The sequence below is a fragment of the Trichoderma breve genome, chromosome 3, assembly GCF_028502605.1.
Source record: "Trichoderma breve strain T069 chromosome 3, whole genome shotgun sequence".
NCBI classification, from domain to species: Eukaryota; Fungi; Ascomycota; class Sordariomycetes; order Hypocreales; family Hypocreaceae; genus Trichoderma; species Trichoderma breve.
Window position 1 is genome coordinate 3160192 of NC_079234.1, and position 22703 is coordinate 3182894.

The 22703-nt window shown below is 49.9% G+C and overlaps 7 protein-coding genes across 7 annotated transcripts; 4 read left to right on the top strand and 3 right to left on the bottom strand.

Moving 5' to 3' along the window:
• Positions 1–2631: 2631 nt before the first annotated feature.
• T069G_05363 (biotin-requiring enzyme domain-containing protein) lies at positions 2632–4037 on the bottom strand (the record flags this gene model as incomplete). The annotated part of the gene is made up of 3 exons (XM_056172573.1): positions 2632–3258; positions 3304–3845; positions 3974–4037. 3 exons carry the CDS (start codon positions 4035–4037, stop codon positions 2632–2634), a joined length of 1233 nt encoding a protein of 410 aa, XP_056029431.1.
• A 696-nt stretch (positions 4038–4733) lies between these two features.
• T069G_05364 (uncharacterized protein) lies at positions 4734–5690 on the top strand (the record flags this gene model as incomplete). The annotated part of the gene is made up of 1 exon (XM_056172574.1): positions 4734–5690. The coding sequence occupies one exon, from the start codon at positions 4734–4736 to the stop codon at positions 5688–5690; it is 957 nt and encodes a 318-aa protein (XP_056029432.1).
• A 111-nt stretch (positions 5691–5801) lies between these two features.
• Positions 5802–7676, bottom strand: T069G_05365 (carboxylesterase family domain-containing protein; the record flags this gene model as incomplete). The annotated part of the gene is made up of 3 exons (XM_056172575.1): positions 5802–6862; positions 6934–7089; positions 7166–7676. 3 exons carry the CDS (start codon positions 7674–7676, stop codon positions 5802–5804), a joined length of 1728 nt encoding a protein of 575 aa, XP_056029433.1.
• A 2639-nt stretch (positions 7677–10315) lies between these two features.
• T069G_05366 (uncharacterized protein) lies at positions 10316–11134 on the top strand (the record flags this gene model as incomplete). The annotated part of the gene is made up of 1 exon (XM_056172576.1): positions 10316–11134. One exon carries the CDS (start codon positions 10316–10318, stop codon positions 11132–11134), a length of 819 nt encoding a protein of 272 aa, XP_056029434.1.
• A 1965-nt stretch (positions 11135–13099) lies between these two features.
• On the top strand, positions 13100–15472 carry T069G_05367 (alpha-N-acetylglucosaminidase (NAGLU) tim-barrel domain-containing protein; the record flags this gene model as incomplete). The annotated part of the gene is made up of 3 exons (XM_056172577.1): positions 13100–13344; positions 13412–13560; positions 13623–15472. The coding sequence occupies 3 exons, from the start codon at positions 13100–13102 to the stop codon at positions 15470–15472; spliced, it is 2244 nt and encodes a 747-aa protein (XP_056029435.1).
• Positions 15473–17563: 2091 nt separating this feature from the next.
• Positions 17564–19648, top strand: T069G_05368 (uncharacterized protein; the record flags this gene model as incomplete). The annotated part of the gene is made up of 4 exons (XM_056172578.1): positions 17564–17790; positions 17855–18424; positions 18509–19438; positions 19525–19648. 4 exons carry the CDS (start codon positions 17564–17566, stop codon positions 19646–19648), a joined length of 1851 nt encoding a protein of 616 aa, XP_056029436.1.
• A 626-nt stretch (positions 19649–20274) lies between these two features.
• Positions 20275–22252, bottom strand: T069G_05369 (major facilitator superfamily domain-containing protein; the record flags this gene model as incomplete). Its single annotated transcript, XM_056172579.1, has 3 exons — positions 20275–21317; positions 21381–21592; positions 21654–22252. The coding sequence occupies 3 exons, from the start codon at positions 22250–22252 to the stop codon at positions 20275–20277; spliced, it is 1854 nt and encodes a 617-aa protein (XP_056029437.1).
• Between the last annotated feature and the right edge of the window lie 451 nt (positions 22253–22703).

Here is a 22703-nt window from a genome sequence, read left to right on the forward strand (position 1 = left end):
TCATTTAAGCATCCTGGCCAAAGCAACCTTTCGGGGAAGCTTTATTGGCAGCTGAAACATTCGAGGATGATAAGGAGATTTGAGCTGCTGCCGTCGGGATAGCTGTTAGTGTTGGTCATATCCCGTAATACATACATATAAAGACAGACCTGGGATTGGCCGTACCATCGGTCCAGCCAAGATTATGGAGAACTTCATGTACCAAGCACGCTTATCGAAAGGCTTCGGGCGTATCCCTCATCGTTTAAACGAGAGACGAATTACTGGGTCGTTCTTTATGTGATGTAGCGTGGATATTTTACATTTCCCCCACAGGAAAGCGTCATCAAGGGTGTCAAAAGAAGGAAAGCCAGTGATTTGGCACTAGCTGATGATCGTTAAGAGCAACAAACGCCAACAGGTTGATACGTTCAACTTGGATGGGGGCCAATGATCACGAAATCCTGTACGCCCCCCATGGAGGAGATAGGGAGAGAAATAGAGAGAGTGAGAGAAAGAGAGAGCTGAGGGGCCTCGTAACACTGTCTCTCCTTGTCATGAACACGGGACGGCACATGCAATCTTCTATGCAATCCACTCGGAAAATAACATAACCATCACAGTATCTATCCAGAACGAATACTGGGGGGCCTCGTGTAAGCGCAATTGTGGACGGGCCATCAAGGAGTGGAGCGCTTGCTGTCAGTCTAACGAGGCCAAACGATTAAATGTGCATAGTTGGGCATCGCAGCCTTGTGTAATTTTTCAAACCATGGATGTGCGTGTTGGAACTGACGTGTGTGCCGTTGGTTCGAAAAAAGTGAGGAGAAACGAATTTTTTCCCCTCTTGGGTGGATGAAACTCAGGATACACAGCATATCCTTCATCCTCTCATATTTGGTTTCGTAGTCATAAGTGAAATTACCGGGATATTCAAGTAAGACAAGATCCGCCCACGATTCGAAGAGTGCCAGAGCGTCAGAATGACGAAAAGAGTCAAAGTCGACAGGCAAGCAAGCAGCAGGGAAGTACTGGGTACTGCGTTCGGTACTCGCGGTACTCGCCCCCAATTTCAAACTGGCGGTCATAGTGCCGATGTTGCCAGCTTGGTGTCTGAAAATAGCGAAGCGGCTTATCCCGTTAGTACATGTAAACGACGTCTGAGCTTCGCCTACACCCAAGTCGACATACCCGAGCCCTGGAGACGGTTCGTGCCACTTGGCGAGCATAATGTGACAACAGCCAGCTCATGCTTCATTCGTTGCCTTTGTCCACAGCGGTCTGGCTCTTAACGCCGTGTCGATTGCGTAGGGGCTTCAAAACAAGATAGTCACATGCTTCTCGATGAGCCTGCGTAGACACGTCTGAATGCAAATGGCGCCCCCTCGCATGCGTTTAGATAGCAGTAGTTTGCAAATCGATGGTCACCAATGCTGTCGAGAGTCCAAGATCGATGTCCGCGCAAGTCTAGACCGAAGACTAGCGCCCGCATAAACTTGAGAGCCTGATGGCTGCGAGCATCCCTTGCGCCACGTACTTCGTACCTGATGCATATCATCCATGCTACATTCACCGAGCGTACCCCGCTGGCCTCACATACCCAATGACGGAACAGTAAGCTACAGCCGGTGTAGAAAGCTCGGGGTCTGGCTGCCGCGCCATGGGATGATTGGAAATGGACAACCAGGCCTTGACGCGTGCTATTCGATGTTTCCAAGATGCGGCATCGCCGCGAGTGTCCACGTGCCTGATCACCCTTGCATTTGGCCAAAGAGTAGTGTGAGTGTGGTAGAGCTTCGAAGGGGGAAGTCCAACGTCGAATCTTGCCGTGCTGCAACCATTTCGTCGTTAGTGGTGAGGCGCTAGGCCATGAAGAGCAATCCTACCTACAGCACAGCTGGGTTAGAAATTAGAAACGTCGAAATCTTTCGGGCTGAAGATCACAAGCTATCCCTCTGCTGTGAAACCACGGCAAGGATCATGGGACAAGGCAGTTGCTCAATCGCACTTGGGATAACAAGGCGGACACTGGTGTCTTAGACACGGGGATATTGGCAAGAAAAAAGGAGGGAATTGGGGGCAGAAAAAGGTTTATGCATGGGACAAGTCATCCCTGTTCTGCAATTGCTCTGGCGTGTGGCCTTCGCTCCCGAGACCAAGCCAGTCGGACAAACATCGCTCACACGTAGCACAAAATAGTAGCAACAGCAACTGCAGCAATGGCAACCTGAATAGTATGTATCCCTGCTTACCGAACATTGGCGAAGGTCCCCAATTCGTCCCAGTCAGTGTTAGCTTTCGACGCCGAGCTGCAAGCCACCTTTCTCTCGGATTACGCCCGGCGTACCGTGTCTCGACACTGACCTGTGTCCAAGGGTCAGATGAGTCGCTGACAATGACATTGTGCTCTCCCTGCCGAACACTGACTGCAAATTACCTTGACCTCTCCACCAAAGACCAATCTGAGAATGGGTTAGAGTCCCCCCCTAAAATTTCAGCCGCTTCCTGTTCCTGCTCTCCCTGAAGTCAATCCAGTTTCATGAAACAAGTAGAAACGTGACAATGAAGATGGTGTTTAAGTATAATTGAAAAGTCTAGTTTTTGGGGGACGTGATTATAATTACAATTCAGCTGACAAAAAGGGGTTCAAATTCATATCAATGTCTCGGGCACTTCCTCCAGGGCGAGCTTGCATCGCTCTAAGAACAGCTCGGCCCTGGCCTTTTCTTCCTTGGGAACCAGCAGGCTGAAGGTGTGAATTCCATCGGCAGCAAGTCTAGCATCGAGCCTAGGAGTAGCCCGTTGGGCTGACGATGAGCTGGACTTTTTGGCAGGGCCGGCCAAGATGTCAATAATGTCAGACTTGGGGGTAGAGGCCCTCCGGGAGGCAGTGAATGAGTAATCGGGGATGGTGGGAACATAGGCTCCCTGAGAGAATTTGGTAGCTTTGGCCTTGCCTAGGCCAAGGACCTCGTCGAACAACTCACTGGCAGTTGGCGCATGAGGCACGGCAGGTAGACGGCTGTTTGCAAATGCTGTGGCCTTGGAGATGAATGTGGCTGTTGAGACGGAGACGTCGGCGGAATCCTGAAGACGTCTTTGCAGCTGCACAACACTTTCCAACGAGATGGGAAGTTGGACAAGGACCTTTTCCTCCTTGGGAGCAGCTTTCGGTGCTTTAGAGGCAGCCTCGGATGCCTTAGGAGCAGGAGCCTTCTTCTCAGCTACTTTGATATTGCTCAAGTCCAGATGGGCCAGCTTGCTGAAATGCGAAGACACCTGGGCGGGGCGATCGGCGTTGATAGCACCGATAAAGGCCAATACGTCGCCCTTTAGTAGTCGTCCGCTGGGTCCCGTGCCCTTGATCTTGCTCAGATCCTCTTTGCTGATGCCGTGTTCATGTACAAGAAGGCCGACTGAGGGGAGCAGAGGGTAGTTGTGCTCGTAGGTTCCGCTGGCAGCGGATTCTGGCTTTGCAGAGGGCTTTGCAGCAGACTTTGGCTCTTCCCGCGGCGCGGGAGCTGAGGACTGTGAAGTGCTCTGGGCTGACTGCTGGGGCTGCTCATCTGCAGGCAGCTCAAGAGTGCTGATATCGTCTCCGGCATCGGCCAAGACGGCAATTCGAGTGCCTACCTGGACGCTCTTGCTACCATCCTGGGAGATAATCTTCATCATGATACCTTCATCCTGGGCCTCGACATCCATGGTAGCCTTGTCGGTTTCGATCTCGAGCAGGACGTCGCCGGCGCTAAAGGAATCGCCCTCTTTAACCTTCCAGCTGGCGATGTTTCCTTCCGTCATCGTGGGGGAGAGGGCCGGCATGGTGAAGTTCTGGGCGGCGAGACATCGCGACGAAGTGGTGAAGCCTGTAGGAAGCGGCCATGTCATGTTAGCTACGGTGTCTTCTCTGCATCTCGCCGTTCATGCCATCTTCTGCATTTTATACTCCGGTAGGAGGGTTTGCGCGCAACGGCGCACGGGACGGGACACGTACCGCGGGCGGCCCGGCCGCTTGCAAGGCGGGATGAAATGCGGCATGCCGCCGCAAGTGAAGCCATTGGAGCCCAATTGACCAAGACGCAAAGGCGAGTTTTTGGTGGTGATGCTCAAGCGGAGAGGCTCAAATGCTCGCAGATGAGAGCTTTCTTTGCTGTTGGGAATCGGCCCTGTTGAAAGGCGCGCACAGACCACGGGCCTTTTTTTGGTGGGGTGCAAGGCGCCGGGAAGTTTCTGGTACTAACGGAATGCCGCACGGAAGAATTCGTGGAAGCTTTTTTTTTACCTGATAAAGAGAATTCATGTTAGAGACAAACAAAATAATAATAACAAATATGTGTTTTATGACAAGAAACTTACTCTTCAGAATATAGCCATACTACATTATCCGTGTACTCTGCGTCGAAAGACTTAAAGTCCCATTCATCAAGTACTAACAAGGTACTACAGCAGCTGTCCTGTAGCACAAGTGGAGAATGCGCTGTTTTTTAGGGACATCGATGCACACACTCAATCTGCTCTCAAGCTAGGTACAGGCTTAACTTGTTATCTTAGCGCAGACCACAGATACGGCAGTTCTTAGATCGCCTGATTGTCAACATTTTCTACATATAAGTGCTTGCGATAGCTTCACCATATCGGCCATTGCAAGTGATGGCAGCTGCTTCATGACACAAGAAGCCAATTGAGCCGCCCAACGTCAATTATATCACAGTTCATTGACCAACAGAGCTTCAACTCACTGCTGCCGCTCAACCATGGCGAGCTTCGCGAGGGGCTTTCGCCTCTTCCCATGCCCTCGGGCGCCCTTGACCCCGCGAACAACTCTCCCAGACCTCACATCCACTCAATCCCGCTTCTTCACAGCATCATTGCGACTGCGCGCCTCTGCGACACCGAAACCCCAACCGAAGCTTCCTAAAGACATCAGATCGAAATCACCAACAAGCCAAGCGAATTCTCCCGCGTCGCCGTCAGCTTCAATAGCCCCCAGCCGATATGCCTTTGTGAAGAGCTTGGCGTCCAAGCAGACGCCAACCCTGTTATACGAAGCACCTTCACATTTCTGGTTCTATTTCGGATGCTGGTCGAGTGGTCTATCTATAATCACCTGGACGGTGCTGACCGGCCCAACGGCCATCCAGCAGCCAGAAGGCATCCCGCAATGGGTTGGCTTTACCTTTGGGGCGTCATATGCCCTGCTCGGAGCCATGGGCTTCTATCTCATCTCAAAGACACCCAACATCGTCAGCAGCATCCGAGTGCTGCCACCCCTTCAAGCGGCGGGCCAAGCGGCCACACGACCAGGAATCGCCGCTGGCGTGCCCCAACTCGAAGTGACAGTCAAGCGAATGGTCCCCTTGCTTCAGCCCAAGGTCATCAGGACGGAGCTCGATAATGTTGCACTCAAGACCCGCTTCTCACTTCCGAGCGAATACGTGCCGGAGCTGAGACGACTCGAGCTGCAGCTTGAAGAAGAGGCACGGAAGAAGGCCTTGTTCAAATTCGACATGGAACATCTCTTCACCATGCCTTTCCGAAGGATCGGCCGTGCTTTTGTGAACATGTTTCAAGGTGTAAGGGCGGCATGGACAGATGTGGGATACGGCATTATCAAGGTGGACGGAAAGCAGTACAAAGTAGACGTCACAAAAGGGTACGCCCACGACGGATTCAAAACGCTGGAGCAGATTGTAAATGTAGGATTCAAATAATCAGGGCTGAGAATGTCTCGGCAATGAAATGTACAATATTAAAAGGTGTAATCTAGACGAACTAATGTCTTTCAGAATAGCGAAATGTCTGCAGAAATCACATCATCCCGTTTAGGTTCCGAGCTCCTTCAATACGTCCTCTGAATTAAGAAAAGAACATCGCTCTCTAATTTTCTGCGAGGCCAAAGCCCGATTAGCCTGTAGCCCATCAATGTAAGAGAGGCCCTCATCCGATCCCCCAACGACAAAGACCTTGGTCTGGCCTGGCTTTTCAAAGGCTGGATTGAAGCCCCGAAATGTATGGTGGTTTGGTAACCCCGGCTCCCCAACGCTAACAAAAGTCGAGAAAGACCTAGAGGCCCTAACTGTGAGCTCAAGATCAGAAGGCGAAGGGTTGAATGGAACATCATCCATCTTATAATGTGAGAGGTTTCCGAAGACGTATGCGAACTCTGCGGTGTGAATAGGGCCCATGCCAGGAGGATGGCCAAGATGTTCCAAAACAGGACCCAAAACAGTCTGATTCCAGTGGTAGAAGTACACCGTATTTGCACTCTGCTCGGCAACTCCTTCGCCAAAATAAAGAGCTGGGCATGTCATGACAATGTCTCGAAATATCCTGGCAGAACGATAGAACTCTGCGGATAACTCTCCGTTGGTGGCGAATTCAGACCCAGGATAAAGCGAGAGAAGCTCATTGAGATTTCCACTAGACAGATTCGGCACATAGTTTGCGATGAAATTTCGAGTATCGTCGGCAGTCGAGATACTCTCGTCAGTAAAGAGTGTGACATCATCCTCACACCAGCTCAATATCACATTGAGATTCTTGGCAAATTTCCCTTGCTGAAGGAGAGCTGAAGGGCACTCCGGGAGAAAGTCACCGTCGATGGAAGGTAGCCAAATGTCGCCAACGTTGATATCGGATCGATAAGTCTTTAGAGAGCCCTGGAGTAGGGAGTCCATGCTGTGGTTACGAAGACAGAGTAGGGTGTCGAAAGAATGAAAGTCAGTCTCATTACATCCAACATAGTCCACAACGGCTTTCATGGCATTTTCTGTTATATTTGAAACGACTCCAGGCTCCAAGGCACCGCTTGAGGCGATTGCATTATGGAAGGGCAGAGGTTGCTTGCCACCAAATGATAGAATGTGCATACCCACGGCTAGACCTATGTCGTCGTAGAAGTACTCAGTCAGCAATGGCGATACTTGCGCACTTATAGATGAAATAACCACATACCTCCGGAAGATTGACCAAATACTGTTATTTTGGAGGGATCGCCACCGAAATGCGCAATGTTGTCTCGAACCCACTCCATAGCAAGTCGTTGATCTCTCAATCCAGCATTGTTAGAGCGCTCCGCCTTTAGAGCATCAGACTGAGCGAATCCAAAGACTATATCCGTGTAAGCCATTGCACACTCAGCTCTAGCCTTAGGTTACCCAGGGAACATTGAATCATTCCAACTTACACCCAAGGCGATAATTCATGCCAACATGCATGATTGGGAGCCCATTTTTGACCGATTCCAGAATCAAGCCATCCGGAGTAGTGGTTATCTCGCTGTTTTGGCCGGCCCAGAAGCTACCACCGTGGATATATATCATGACAGGGAGCAAGTCATTTGGTTTTGTTCCTTTTGGCCTGACGATGTTGAGATTCAAGCAGTCTTCCGAAATCCGAGTGACGTTTGTCAAAGACAAGGGCGCTACCCAGCCTCCCAAGGCCTGAGGACAAGCCGGTCCATACGAATCCGCATAGACGGTAGTCCCATGTATTGGAACATGAAGTCGAGGCGGCTTGAAACGATGCGCGCCAGACGTGGACATTCCATACTGTATGTTCAAGAACGCTTCCACCCCGTTGCGATTGATACCCCGGTAGGTTACATCACAGTCGGGAATGGTTGCGGACGGGGCCAAAGCAGCAAGACTGTTGTGGGCTAGCAGGCCCCAGATCGCCTGCACATAAGCAGACCGCATCTTGTGACTGTCGAGGCGGATAATGCGATTTGTGAGCTTCTAACTGGCCGCGGAATACGAATAGAGACAAGGGAATGACACAATGAGGCTCCTACGAAGCGGTGGGAAGCTACATAAATAATCAGCTGCTACTTATATGTATGAAGCAACGATTGACATTCGCGGATATCTCAAATATCAGTATACTCGTACAAAGTTCAATGTTCCATCTTTGTGCTCCTATGAAATTAATGGTCCGAGCACAAACAAGAAGAAGGGCGGCAAGGATTAACAAGCTAATAAAACACGGTTTCACAGCAATTACCTTTTAGTAGCCCAGATGACATTTGTATACATGGATAGGAAGTCTCCCGAGAGCGCATCTCGTAATACCCCGTGAATGCGCGTAAGTCTATACTAATCCGAGACAGTCTCTAGAGTAGCATCATGTAATACCTCTGTCTGCTCTGTACAGTATGACAGCACTTACTATGCAAGCCCTGATGTTACATGGCGCGGCACACCCATGAAATGCGATCGACCAGGTGCTCTCCGCACTCCTTACCTTTTACGACGACAGTATGGGTTTCAATATTATGAGTGTATATGCGGATGCTCAGCGATTGCTTGTTCGTAGTGTCTCCCCGCTTGCACGTAGTTTTCGCCAAGTATTGCTAATCAGACGTCAATTCAAGCTATAATCAATGTCTGGCAGTTAATGGCGGTGGATTTCTATACAGAGCTGGTTCACCTAAAATCCGCCTTTTGTCCCTTTCAGCTCCTTTTGATCTACATACGTGCAATACATGAAGTGGCAACCCGGCGCCCAACTCTTTCAAGGGTCAGAAGTTCAATACTCAGTGAGGTTTCTCTCCGAGACGTGGCATCAGGAATCATCTCGTAGGGCTGCTATCAGATCCCCTCACTTCCCTAGATTTACAGCATTAGTTTCCAGTAGCAGATGACCAGATCGCCCTTACACCCCTGTGGCTATCCGTTATCTTTGAGCCCACTGGTGATATGAATAAGCATTACTACATGCATACTGAAGATGGAGCCGTGACCTTTGCTGAAATCGTCTGATGAACGGTCTGTGCTGAAGCTAAGCTGGGGATCGACCAGGCTATTTGAATTCGCTAGACATTGCCGCGGAAGTTATCCTTGTTCCGGAGGATGGCGCCTACGGCTTTGCTAGATGTAAACCGGCGTAGATTTGAGCTCTAGGTTGATATCACACCGTACTACTACACTTTGTGGTGAGGCTTTTGATCTTAAATCCACAGGGGCTGAAGTCACACGCCAAAGAGTACTGGGGGACCCGGGACAGCCACAACCCGCAGGTTGAGGGGATATGCCCAAGATTTTATGGCTATTTGTGTAGTTAGCATTACGAATAGACATCTAGTATCTCGAATCCACGAGAAGGTAAGTATACGAATTCAAAGATATATATATGTGCCCAAACCTTAGTACTTAGCAGGCTTTTATATATGAATATCCCTGTTGGCCGATGCGAGAAAGTAAAATTATTCATGGAAAATTGATTGGCTCTGAGTACCGCATCTAGGATTCATATCAGCAAAATATATTCTACAGACGCAGACTATGTTATTCACCAGGAATGAGTTTGCGAACCCATTCTTTTCGACAAACACCACTTACCCTGGTCATCTTGTCGGCTAAGCAAGCACAATCACAGTCGGAAGCGCCAACCGAAACACGCCATAGTAAAGCTCAAGAGAGAGTCGGATTATAGAGCTAAGAACCAGATAGACCGCTCTTATTCCTCTCGATTATTCCTCCAACATCTAATATTCTGTAAACGCGTCTGCCTTGTATTAGTGGAGATAATATGATACTAGGGGCTGATGCTACCATCTCAACAACTACCGGGTCCGGCTATTCTCTGACACTTGACAAGGATCCGGCTTCGTTTCGTCTTACTAGCATAACTCATGCAAGGGACCATTGCTTCGCATTCAACTGCTGAATCCGCTGAGCTGCTCACCATCATCAATGCTCACCACTCTTATTCTCCCGCAGGGCGACTCCTTTGGTGACGTGGCTAACCGTAGGATCCGACCATGAGAGTGTTTCCGCTGGATGCGCTGCGTCACCAGAGTTACAGTCGCTTAATGCGTCCAGGTTGTTCATACATGGCGGCATGCACCTTTGCAGCCCCCCTCAAAAGACCAGGCCATTTCTGCCTCGTACATGTGCATATGTACATGTAGGTGTATGCACATGCATTGATACGTGGATGTGAGCCTGTCCCTTACGAGTGCATGTATGTAATGTATATGTACGTAGGTGGTATGTAGAGCAGCCCAACTGATCTGCACAGCATCGTATCAGCTTTATTGAATCCATCCAATCTTTCGCCGAGCTTTGCTTGAGCCAATTCTTGACTCGATTTCCTCCCGTCAGGTGGTCTCTCCCGACAATTTCTAGCAGTGAGGCGAATACAATGGACACAGTGCAGCGCAAACAATTAACATTCTGCTAGCCCATATCCGGAGCTTTCAATCGCCCAGCTGAACAAACGCCATCAACCTTGGGCGATTTTTTTCTGAATCTTGTTTCTGTCTATTTTCATCTTTATATCTCGTATTATCATTCTTCGCCATATCATCATCTTGTCTTGTTATCAGAGAATCGCGATGCCGACTACGGTGGAATGGCTCAAACTACACATCATTCAAATACGACAACTACAACAGAGCGATGGCTACCACGAAGATGAGGACGTTTTCATCTACCTAGGCGACTATCTCGATGGAAACCTGACTTCCAATGAGACTGCAGTATTAATAGCTGCGCCTGTGCTGGACGATCCCAACCCACCCACCAAACTGTATCGCCTCATGGGATTACTGTGCGAAGCCCTGGTAGAGTTGAGCGATGAGCGTGAGAAGCTGCTAAATCTTCTCGAATCCATCCAGGAACTGCCGCCCGGCGCAATCAACTGGGCAGTTCTCCCTGGACTTCGGAACATGTGGAGTGACTTGTATCGGCCTCATATGCGTGGCCTGAACGGCTGGGAGATAATAGGAGAGCCAATACCTGAGGACAAACAAGCTAAAGTACGTCAACATTATACCTCGATTGGTACAGTAGAAGCCAAACTGTACGTTCGAGGGCTCGGCGGCGTAACAGAAAACTGGGGATACGAGCTGTTGAATCTGGCCTGCTTGAGGCGTCCGGGGCTCGAGGTCGTCGTAGGCGAGATACATGCTTGGCTTACCGTAGCCGGAACAAAGCTGTTGAAAGATTTGAATCCAGAGGAGGTGAGAAATTGGTCAAGGCCTGTACTCGGCGGGCAGCCTGGGCAGCAGCATGCTGTTCAAGGCACGATGGCACAGCATTGGGAGACTTGGCGGCGCACGCTGTTGCAAGTGAGTGAAGAGCAGGATCTTCTATCGGCTGAGGCGAGAAAACTTGCAAGAGAGTGTCATTTGTTGATGCAGGGGCATATATAGATAGACGGGCTTTGAGCAATCGGTACCAGGACTTGGAACGGCTTGATTTACAATATCAACAGTAATGTTGGGTAAAGAGTGAAGATTGGGTTTGTCATCAGTTATAGCTATATCCACTGAAAATGATATATACAGTATATATGGACTTGATTCATGGTATAAATCGCATTCGCGTGATTGTAACCTGCCAAACAATTTTGTGTCATACATATTTACAGAATACCACCTACCATATCGGCCATATGTATTCACTTTCACATGTTTATTCGCCAAAAGAAGAAAACCGTGCTCAGCACGCACGTGTCACGCGAGCTGTTACTCTATACTCTAGCTCTCCACATGGGAAAACATGCAGGTATTCAGGAACGGCGTAGCTTGTGGATCTTGCCCATCGTGTAGTGTAAGTTGGTAGACGCTACGCCAAACGAGACTGCGTGTGTACCATACAATACATCTAGAGTAGTATTCGGAACGGGTCGTTAGTACACGATAATGCAAGGATTCATACATCAGTCGGTATTCGGAGAGACAATGCCATGTGTTACAGCGCAACGTTTGGGAAATGCTAGCCAGCACCCCAACTCTGTTGTCCAATGTTCCATTTGATGTTACAAAATTTAAATTATAAGTGATGGATTAATAATGCATCGGAAATAGCCTACTGACAAAGAAAAATAGCCATAGTAGCAGATACTAATATGACAATAGCAGCAAATACTAAATTAAGATACTAATATTAACGGAAAGTAGCAACAGAAGCAGATACTGAAGAGCTACTTAGGTACCTTGGGAATTTGCTTTTCATTACCTAGTAGATATTAACCAGTGAGTGAGGAATTAAATGGTTTCCCTCCGTATGAGTGGCAAAAGCGCCGCTGCGTACAGAGTATTATAGTCGTCTGCAGATGCCGACACATCTCATAGCAAAACACACTTACTCGCAACACGCAGAGACATCTCTTGCCTTCGATGTCCTCAGTAGCCTTCCACATGCCTTAAATTCATCGTATTCATTCGCCAATCGCCAAACAGCCGGGACCGGGACCGTGTCTGTGGAGTGGGATACTAGTGCCTGGATGAATGCCATCTCCAGGGTCCACCATCTCCAACTCCCCACGTTAGCTGTCAAATCATGAACCATTCTATCCAAGCCTTGGTAAGACATTTTATATGCGTCATCCCCAAACCCTTTTCATCCTAGCAGAATATAGCTACGGCAGATCAGGGACCGAAAGCAAACGCTCACGCCACAATAAACCCCGAGCTAACTTGCTGTGCCTGGAAACGTTGCTGACATCTTTTATCTCATTGGACCTGCTATACTTCGTACCTTACGCAGAATAAATGCTCCGTATCTTTAAGCCTGTTCAACCATGCAAGTTAAGGATGTCTATTCTAAATGTCGATAAGATGGACATTCGGTGTACAAAAGTGCCGGGGTTACCGAAGCTGTCTCGGCCCCAGGCACCGAATATGCGAAAGACGTGCATGGAACCGTTGATCAATGGCTATCAAGCGCTAAAAGTCACGACTCAACGTTACATTGCAGATTCCGGCTCTGGAATTAGATCGAGACACTAACCTTGGTTTTATTTCGGGTTTCTCCTCTTCTTGGATTCTCTTTCAAACTCTTGGATTGTGTCACCGACAATTGCCATTAGCAGGCTCCGAACTCGCGGTCAAGTGCCGCATTGTCTCCCCACCAACCCCCTTGCCGGGTTTCCTCAACCCTTGTCTAGTTGAACAGCTTCACGATCCCACGTGGTTGTCGCTTCAACGCCAAATCTTGCAGAATGCCGTAAAACCCCCACACGCAAACTAGCTTCATGCGGTGGTGACATCCATGTTCGCCGTGAGATTCTTATAAGAGCTCGGTCCCTAAAGCGTCCGGAAGATGTCTTTGAACTTTCCCCTCCAGGAGAGCACATCGACTCCGTTGCAGCATCAGCAACCCGCTCGCCCCTAATGCGTGCCTTCAAGTCCTGCGTCTGGCTGCTCTCGGCCATTGGCGCTGCTGCGTCCAGCTGTGATCCGACTGCCGGCGTTGAATCTCTTGTCAAGCGCCGTCTCCCACAGCATGTAGATTCGTTTGAGTTTGTCATTGAGCCTGCGCAGATCTCTGGCCTTACCAACGATAGCTATGCCGTGTCCTCGACAAAGGATGGAAAGATCCGAATTGAGGGTACGACGACCAGTGCTCTGCTATCAGGGTGAGTATCTTCGTAGCTATCCCTTTTTGTGCCGGCGCTGATGAGTTCTCCCAATGTGATGCTGCAGTCTTCATAAATATCTGTCTAGCGAGGCAAATGTTGACATTTGGTGGTTCGTGGGGAGCCAACTGGATCAAGCTCCGAAACGACTTCCCCAGCTCAAGTCTCCCCTGAAGGGCACCAGTGTCGTGCCGTACCGCTACCACTGGAACACTGGTAGGCTCAATTCCACGTGAACTGAACGCTCAATCGCATTGGATGCTGACCGTATTGTTCAGTCACAACCTCTTATACCAGTGCCTTCTGGACATGGGAGGATTGGGAGACGCAGCTGGACTGGATGGCCCTCCGTGGTATCAATCTGGCCCTTGCCTGGATCGGTGTCGAGAAGATCTTCATTGAGGTCTTTACTGAAATCGGCCTGAATGCCGATGAGATCAACTCTTTCATCAGCGGACCTGCTTTCCTGGCGTGGAACCACTTTGGCAATATTCAAGGTTCATGGGGCGGATCGATGCCTCAATCCTGGGTCGACAGCCAGTTTGATCTCCAGCTCAAGATCTTGGATCGTATGGAAGAGCTCGGCATCACTCCCATTCTGCCAGCCTTCCCAGGATTCGTTCCTCGTAACATCTCCCGCGTATTCCCTGACATTTCTCTGTCAACAAGCCCTCTCTGGTCAAACTTTCCTGCGGAATTGAGCGCCGATACTTACATCAACCCATTCGACCCTCGTTTTGCTCAGCTGCAAAAGCTCTTCATTAGCAAGCAGCAGGAGCTATATGGAAATGTTACCAACTTTTGGACTTTGGATCAGTTCAACGAAAACCAGCCGCTCTCTGGTGACCTGGGATACCTTCAAAACGTCAGCCACAACACTTGGACTGCCCTCAAGGCCGCTGATCCCGATGCCGTCTGGGTTATGCAGGCCTGGTTGTTCTCAAGTGACAGTGCCTTCTGGTCGAACGACCGTATCGAGTCTTTCTTGGGTGGCATTCCTGTAAACTCGGATATGTTGCTCCTCGACCTGTTTGCTGAATCTGCTCCCCAGTGGCTCCGAACCAACTCCTTCTATGGCAAGCCTTGGATCTGGTGTGAGCTCCACGACTATGGCGGTAACATGGGCTTGTATGGCCAGATCGAGAACGTCACCATCAACTCAATGGATGCGGTGCGCAACTCAAGCTCTCTCGTTGGGTTCGGCTTGACAATGGAGGGCCAGGAGGGCAACGAAATCATGTATGACCTGTTGTTGGATCAGGCTTGGAGCCCTAAGCCTATCGACACCGAGACGTATTTTCATGATTGGGTCTCGGCCAGATACGGTACCACGAAGGTGAAGAGCCTGTATACCGGATGGGAGCTTCTGAGGCCTACCGTGTTCAACAACACCAACTTGACGATTACTGCCGTGCCCAAGTCAATCTTGGAGCTGGTGCCCAGCATTAGCGGTCTCTTGGGTCGCACCGGTCACCATCCAACCACCATCACCTACAACCCAGCGGTCATGGTTGAGGCCTGGAGTGAGCTCTTCAAGGCCGGTCTCCAGGACATCCAGCTATTTGCCAACCCGGCATACCAGTACGATCTTGTTGACTGGACTCGCCAGGTTCTCGTCAACGAATTCGACGGCCTTTACAAGGATCTCGTTGATGCATACACCAGCTCCGCAAGCTCCAGCGTCATCAAGTCTCGTGGTGCCAAGCTCATTGCTCTTTTGAAGACTCTCGATGCTGTGCTCGCCACCAATGTGCACTTCCAACTCACCCCCTGGATCAACGAGGCCCGCGCAAGTAGCCCATCAACGGCCAACTTCCTTGAGTACAACGCGCGCAACCAAATCACTCTGTGGGGTCCTCAAGGCAACATCGAAGACTACGCCTCGAAGCAGTGGGCCGGACTGGTTGGCACCTACTACGTCGAACGATGGCAGCAGTTCATCGACTACCTTGCGACAACCAAGCCCGCAAACTACAACCAGACCGCTTTCCACACGAAGCTGATGGCATGGGAGATACAATGGGGACAACAGACCTCCTCCACCAAGAAGGCAGCAACGGGACCCAGCGATATTCGGTCCGTTCTGGACACAACCATCAAGACTTGGGGTAGCCTGTTCAAGCTTTAGAAGTTCTGTAGCCTTAGATTGAGACAATCTGAGTTGTTCTTTAAGCCACTTATCTATTGTTAGTAGTCCTTGTCATGTGTCAGCCTGTAATTTGCACTATGGGCCCGGGTGTGATGTTTCCACCACTCTCGGTTCTCGCGGGATTTCGGCAAATACTTCATTCGGAGCTACATCCTTGGAACATAGTGCTTACTGTCACTAAGATACATATGTACTCTTAGTACTCATATCTGTTGTTGCAACCACTTACAACAAGTTGGCGACACAGCATATAGCCAAGCCTATTAGTCTATGCCGCAATAAGTTCGCTAAAACAGTTGCCATTTGTAAGAATAACTCTACCTTCAACCAGCATATTCCTAGAAGAAGCAGCAGTTTCCATTATCTTGACAGATCCACGACTGCATAAGGTAGGTAACATTCACCGTTGCATAGCCGGTAACCGACATGCCACATGGCCACAAAGTCTTTTTTGCGACTATTTTTTAGGCAACGGATCTAAATAGACCTTCTTCCTTGTTCCGAATTTGGTGATATTATTTGACGCATTGCTAGATTCTCTATTTTGCATTATATCTCAATATGTAGATGGCTATAAATAGGTATACTTGCGCTATTGGAAATGTTCTCACCGCGGGGCGGATACTGGGCGGATACTGTCTTCTTGTCTTCGGGCAGCAGGGCAGCATGTCTTATTGTAGCTCTCCATGCATGTAGTCAGACTAGACAGACTACTTAGGTAGTATTTTCTATGGAATAGACATGGATTGAGGAATTTGAGAGATGAAATGAGAAGAAATGTATATCCAAAGCCATCTATAATCATACCTGCAGTTACTTTGAAAGAAAGGCCTCTGACAACTCACAACCGTCAGCAAGGACTATCACATGAGAATGTTTCCTCAGTGTGTAAAGACGTCTCCGAGAAATTTCCGCATTGAGTGATAGTTCGCCGCTTCCACGACAGGTTGCCGTGCATTGACAAGAGACTTGGTGTTGTAAGAACTAATAGACGGGTGAAGCGGATACCCTAGGATCAATTGCTGCAACTAGCAACTTGAACCCTTTACTATATACACAGCACCTATCTTTGTTGTAACCCTAAGCTTACATTCGTCTACATTCGCCTATCGTTCTTTCGGCCATCCCACAACGATATACTAGTTGCGGCTCTGTCAAAAAGTGACAGTCACCAGACACTCTACGTGATGCAAACCTCCCCCTGTCCCAGCAAAATGCCTAGCCCCATGCAGCTATTCGGGCAACTTGATCACACCAGGTTAGGCAACCTCTTGAGTCCCCCCCAAATTCACAGACACCGAAGATGAAACCTATTTTTGCTTCTCGGGAGCGTTAGTTTGATCCTTGTGGAGCCCGTCAAAGCAGCCGTACGCCTTACTTACACGTACATACAGACAATTCAATCAATCCAACTCTGGCACAGCCACACTGACAGACACACTTACACACTCACACACTTGCTACCAACGCCAAAAAGCTGCGAGACCGGGTCGATTGAGCTCGATTTCTTGTTGCGACGGCGAGTCTAGTTCCTCCGCGGCATCTCCGCCGATGCAATTGCATGCGGCCGGCGGTCGGCGGCTGGTCGCAGCAACAGCGAGCCCATTGAGCTGAAACCGCGGAATGCAGCTTCATCTCCTGCGTCTCCGCACGAAAGGATTAACATGGATGGGTGAAACAAGGGTCTGAGTGTTTTGAAGTCACCCAACAGCATGGAAACCCTTGTACTCTCTCCACAGAGCTGCAACCACGCGTTGGTTCCGCTGAGTTTTTTCTTCGCTGAGCTTCTAAATTTGCAGTCCACCATACATGTATGGCGGTCCTAGTCGGGCCAACGCACAGATTTCTGTAACCGAGGCCGGGCTGACCTGCGCAAGAGCCGCATTCGCTGTCGCAGCCTTGCCTCGCGCAATTGAGAAGCGCTTGGCGCGAGCAGACCGGGGGGTTGGGCTTGTTTTCTTAAGAATCGAGATGGTGCCGCATTGTGTTAGTGCCGGTTCGACACGTTTTCTAGATGAAGTGTAACAGATTGCTTCCGGCTTAAGCGCTGTCATTAAAATCTAGTCCACAATGGCATCGAGGTTGCTCTTCTTGCTCAGCTGGCTGTGCGTATTGCTGCCGTTTGCCGCATCTTCGGAGCTCGTTGTCAGAAACCTGCCTGGAAAGTCGGCCGATGAGACCGTACACGAGGTTCGCAGGCGGCTTGCCAACAGGGTGAAGCGAACCGGCACAAATGTCATATTTGACAATTCGACTTCCTTTTCCCTAGGTCTCGACGGGCAAACAATCTTCAAGTAGTAAGTGTTATTAGTTCCTCTTTTCCTTTCGTAGAATTCCAGTTCTAACAGCACAACTTAAAAGCCCTTTTCTCGATGACAGCCCAGCGACTGTCACCATCGTATGCACAAAATGCTACGTCAAAGGCCAGGCCAGCGCAAAGCTCACTGCCCAGGGCGAGTTCAATGTCAGTGCTGCCATTGGCCAAGCCAAAGACAGCTTCGAGAACACATTCAACAACCTCACGCACTGGGCTAAGGACTTTGCAGAGGATGTTTTGGACAATTTCACAATCACAGACATCAAAGGAACATTCAACAAGATTGAGGAAATTGGCCCTCCGCCCATCGACCTGAATCTCGACCTCAAGCTGCCAGAGTACAACGTGGCCGTAAACTTGACAGACTTGGAGATCTACATGGAGATTGACACCATCCTCGCAGCCAGCATGACATACACCTTCAATATATATCAATCCAAAACGATTGTCGGTGTGTCCCTTGATGACGAGTTGCTCCTGGGTGCCGTCTTCTCTATTGATCTTATTTTCAGCGTTGACAGCGAGATCGATATCCGCAGCGGGTTTCACGTCCGCTTCGACAACATAATAACCCAGATTGCCCTATTTAGCGAAGAAGCCTCGAAAATCGACTTGTAAGTCTCTTCATTCCATGTCGTGCCACGATAAGGCACAGTACAAGAACATATGAATAGCTGCTAACAAAGGCCCCTCTACAGCGATGGAGGCAAGATTGCATTCCTCCCCGTAACAATCCAATACGGCCAAGTCATCCTAAAGGCAATCCTCCGCGTGGAGGCTCGCATTGGCATCGCCTTTGAGACCTTTTTGGGCTCCCTCCACGTCGGATCAGAAGTCTCAGGACCCCTCAAAGTCGGTGCCGGAGTGGAGGCACGCATATACGCCAACGTTGCCGAGTTCATCACAAACATCACTCTCAACGAAGTCGACTCTCTCAAAAAGAGAGACGACAGCGATACTGACACTGACAACTGTCAGTTAACCATAGACCAGGGCTTCACCTTTGGCATCGGTGCCGCAGCTGGCGCCTCTGTTGAACTCCTCGGCAACACCTGGGGCCCTTCGCCAGAGACAGAGATTCCTCTCTTCTTCACCACGCTGGCAGCAGCTTGTATTACTAGCAAATCTTCAGCACCGACCATAGTCACAACAACAGCCACTACAACAGCTGCATCATCTGCCCCCAAGAAACGTGCTGATGGCCCCTCCGTGACAAGCACAGTCACCACCGAGACCATATCAGCCACCGTCTGCGCCTCCTCCGGCCTGATCAACTGCCCAGCCTCCATGCAAAGTGTGCAAAGAACCGTTGTCACAAAGACGCTCACGTCGACCATCACACCCGGCGTGTCTGTTGCTTGGACTACAGGCCCCGCATCCACCTTCCAGACGGTCGACTTTCAGGACGACGCCGTGACCATGACAAGCTCATCCGGCAAGCCAAAGTCCTACACTCCACCCCCTCCTCCTCCTCCTCCAACAAGCACATCATCAACCCCAGGTTCAGCCGCAGGCGATTCATCAACCGGAGAAAAGTCCGGGAAGCACCGCGTAAGCAACGCCGTCATCATCGGCGTCAGTGTCGGTCTCGGCGTCCCAGTCCTCCTCGCCGCCATAGGAGCATTCATGTAAGTCAAAAAGCCTTCTCCCTTCTCAAAGCTCCTCCTCTATGGGTCCTATTTCTTTTCTCGGTGCTAACAGGTCATGCCTCTAGTTACTTCTTCCGACGACACCGCAAGGCATCGTCCACATTGGTAAAAGCAGAGACTACTGTTGTGGGCACCAAGGCACAGCCAGTCGTGGCTTCTTATGCCCCAGTCCGCCCAGAAGATGATTGATGATTTTTCTTTTTCTTTGTTTTATACCCCTGTTTTCGTCTTTCAGCCATGTTCTCATGTTTTCTTCATCCGACATCATGTGATTGCCGTGCTGCCCCCATCGCCGTTGCCACGGTGGGTCTCAGAGGCTGGGAGCTTGACTTGCATCCGACAAGTGGGCTCCAGCTCTCGGCAGAGGCCGAAAAGATCGACAAGAGATGGACCTTGTACAATAGTGGATTAGTCCTAGTATTCAAGTTACACGTATGCAAGTGGAACTGCAGGAAATATGTCCTGGCTGGGTAGTTGAGTTGAGCACTGTTAGTTGGTAGTCAATTACGATCTCACAGCAACGAAAAAAGTCAAATATAGTAAAGTCTTATCATTAGTGTATTATGTGTAGTATGCTGTCTATACCCCATACCATTCTCTCCTATATGCAGAGTATCGTCCAGGTATATCCATCCATTTTTAAAACGCCGCCCAAATGCTAAATCAAAATATCTATCGTAGGGGATATCATTCTAAAAGAAAAAATCGTGTCTATCATGCTGTATGATTGTATGATTGGTTTGATTTGGTGGTTTCGATTGGTTGGTTTGTTCGTGCAGTCTGGTGTTTGTGTGATTGTATTCATGTTTGTTGATTTATGGGTTGCTGACGTAGCTCCTCGCCCTCCTCAGGTCAAGATCAGTGTCAGCATTGTCTCGAACAGCGCTGCCGTTGGTGGGAACCCTCTGAGCCTTTTCGAGATCATTGGGGCCCGTGGTGGTTGGGACCTCATCATCACCGCCATAGGCATACTTGCTGCGAGCACGGATCTTAGCGCCCCAGATCCAGAAGCAGTAGGGAATAGCGCAGCAAGCCAAGCTAATGAATGCCAACAGCGAAGAGGCCCACTGGTCACCAAGTCGGTGGTACATCTGCTCAGTGAACAAAACCACGCCAGCACCCCAGAAACTTCGGATACATGTCTTGGCGGCGAGGGCAGAAGCGGCTTGGTGCTGGTAGGAGTCGACCAGGTAGTTGTTTGCAGAGTTGTAAAGGAAGATGAAGCCGAAGCCAACGGGGAAGCCACCCAGAGCGGGGCCGACCCAGATGAGATCTGTGTACGAGGTCCATGCGAAGATGAACAAGCCAATAGGGATGCACCAGCAAGAGATCATCATGGGAATCAAGCGAACCTCCGCAGGCGGCTTTCCGTTGTATTTGTGAACCATCTTGATGTAGTGCTTGTTGACAAGTGGAGAGAGGACCGCAGAGAGAAGGACACCGACGGCCAAGGGGATGAACATCAAACCAGTGTTGCCGGCATTCCATCCCTTGCCCTCCTGGAAGACAATGGGGAAAGCAACGAAGAACATGTAAAGCAAGCCGTAGAGAACGCTCATGTACAGCGAAATGAGGAGGACGATGAGCTCCTGGAAGAGCAGCTGGAAGGGTCGGACCATGAAAACGGTGAGTCGTTCGCCCATGGACCGCTCATCAATGTCTTGTTCGGTAACGTAGCTCTCATCACCAGTGGTCTCACGCAGCTTCTTGGCGCGGCGAGCAAGGATTGTAGGCGCGTAAGTTTCGGGGACGGTGAATGTGATGAGAATCCAGACGACACCGGCCAGGATAATCTGGATATAGTACAGCCAGCGCCAGCCAGCGCCATCAGCAAGGAAGCCACCAACAAGAGGGCCAACTGGATTGCAATTTGGTTAGATGATTTGATCTAATTAAGATACTTGGTTTGGGAAGTACTCACTAGCAGGTCCAATAAAGGGAGCGGCAGAAAAGGCGGCCATGGGAACACCACGCTCCTCGTTCCTCCACAGATCCGCAAGCGTACCGCCGACCAGGGTCATGGGGGCCGAAAAGGCGATGCCATCGATGGCACGGCAGACGATCAGGGTTCCGATATTCTTTGAGACGGCGCAGGGGATGATGAAGATGACGGCAAGGAAAAGTGTCGATCCGCTACATAGTGTGTTAGTATTCAATGATTTTCGTCTTTAATTGTGCGCAGTGATGGGCTTACTAAATGACTCGTCGTCCAAATACCTCAGACAGGGGCGCAAAAGCCATAGGTCCAACACCAAAGCCAATGACAAAGACCGAAATCGTGAGAAATGCAACCTCCAGGCTGACGTGAAATTCCTCAGCCGGGCCAACCAGATCCGCAGTGATGACAGCCGAACAAAATGCCACAACAAAGCAAGTAAGAGCAACAACCATGGTGCAGTACCATTTGTATGCCTTGGACCAATTCTTAGGGTTCTCAGGGTCGTCAGGGGTAAAAGTTACCAGCTGGTAACGCTTTTCATTTCCTGGACCAGCGACGGACGGAGGCTCGATTGGGCCCGGGATAGTGCCCGTGTGAGATGTGACGCGGTACTCATCGAAGTTGGCATCGCGGCTAAGGGTGCGATAGGGCAAGTTGACATCGAGGTTGGGGTCGTAGGTCTCCTTTTGGGACCTTGCAGAAATTGAACCGCGTCTTGAAGCTCTTGAAGCAGTTGAACCGCGTCTCGCAGCGTTGGAAGGTCGGCGGATGGGTTGAAAATGTAGCTCTTTATCCACATCTGTAGCTGCTCCCTCTAGAGTTGAAGAGGAGTCTGTTGAAGGTAATCCCGCCATAGCGGATAGAATAGATGGATGGTAACTAAGATATGCACAAGTGGACTGATAATAGCAGAAGGAAGGGTAATGTTGCAAGTGGATGTCAGATGGCCAGATGCAAGATGTCGAAAGTGTGTGTGTGTATGTAAGTGTAAGTGTGAGTGGGAAATGTGTGTGTGTGAGAGTGTGCGAGTGTGCTCGAATCAGGCCATCATGATCCTGGCGTGGCGTGCCCTTGATATATATACTCACTTACAAGATCCAAAAGCTCTCGATGGTTTGCTATATCTCACTCCCAAAGAGCTGCTCTGTAACCTCGGTCCATTCGTCCGACCAACGCAAAGCCGACGCCGGACGTCATCGTCTTGGCCAGGGGAAGCAAGAGCCAAGGGTTGCGGCTGCCGCAAGCAGATAGCTGGACGCGCCCCACTGCGGCCTGGCTGGTGGATGAAAAAAAGTTTCATCATGG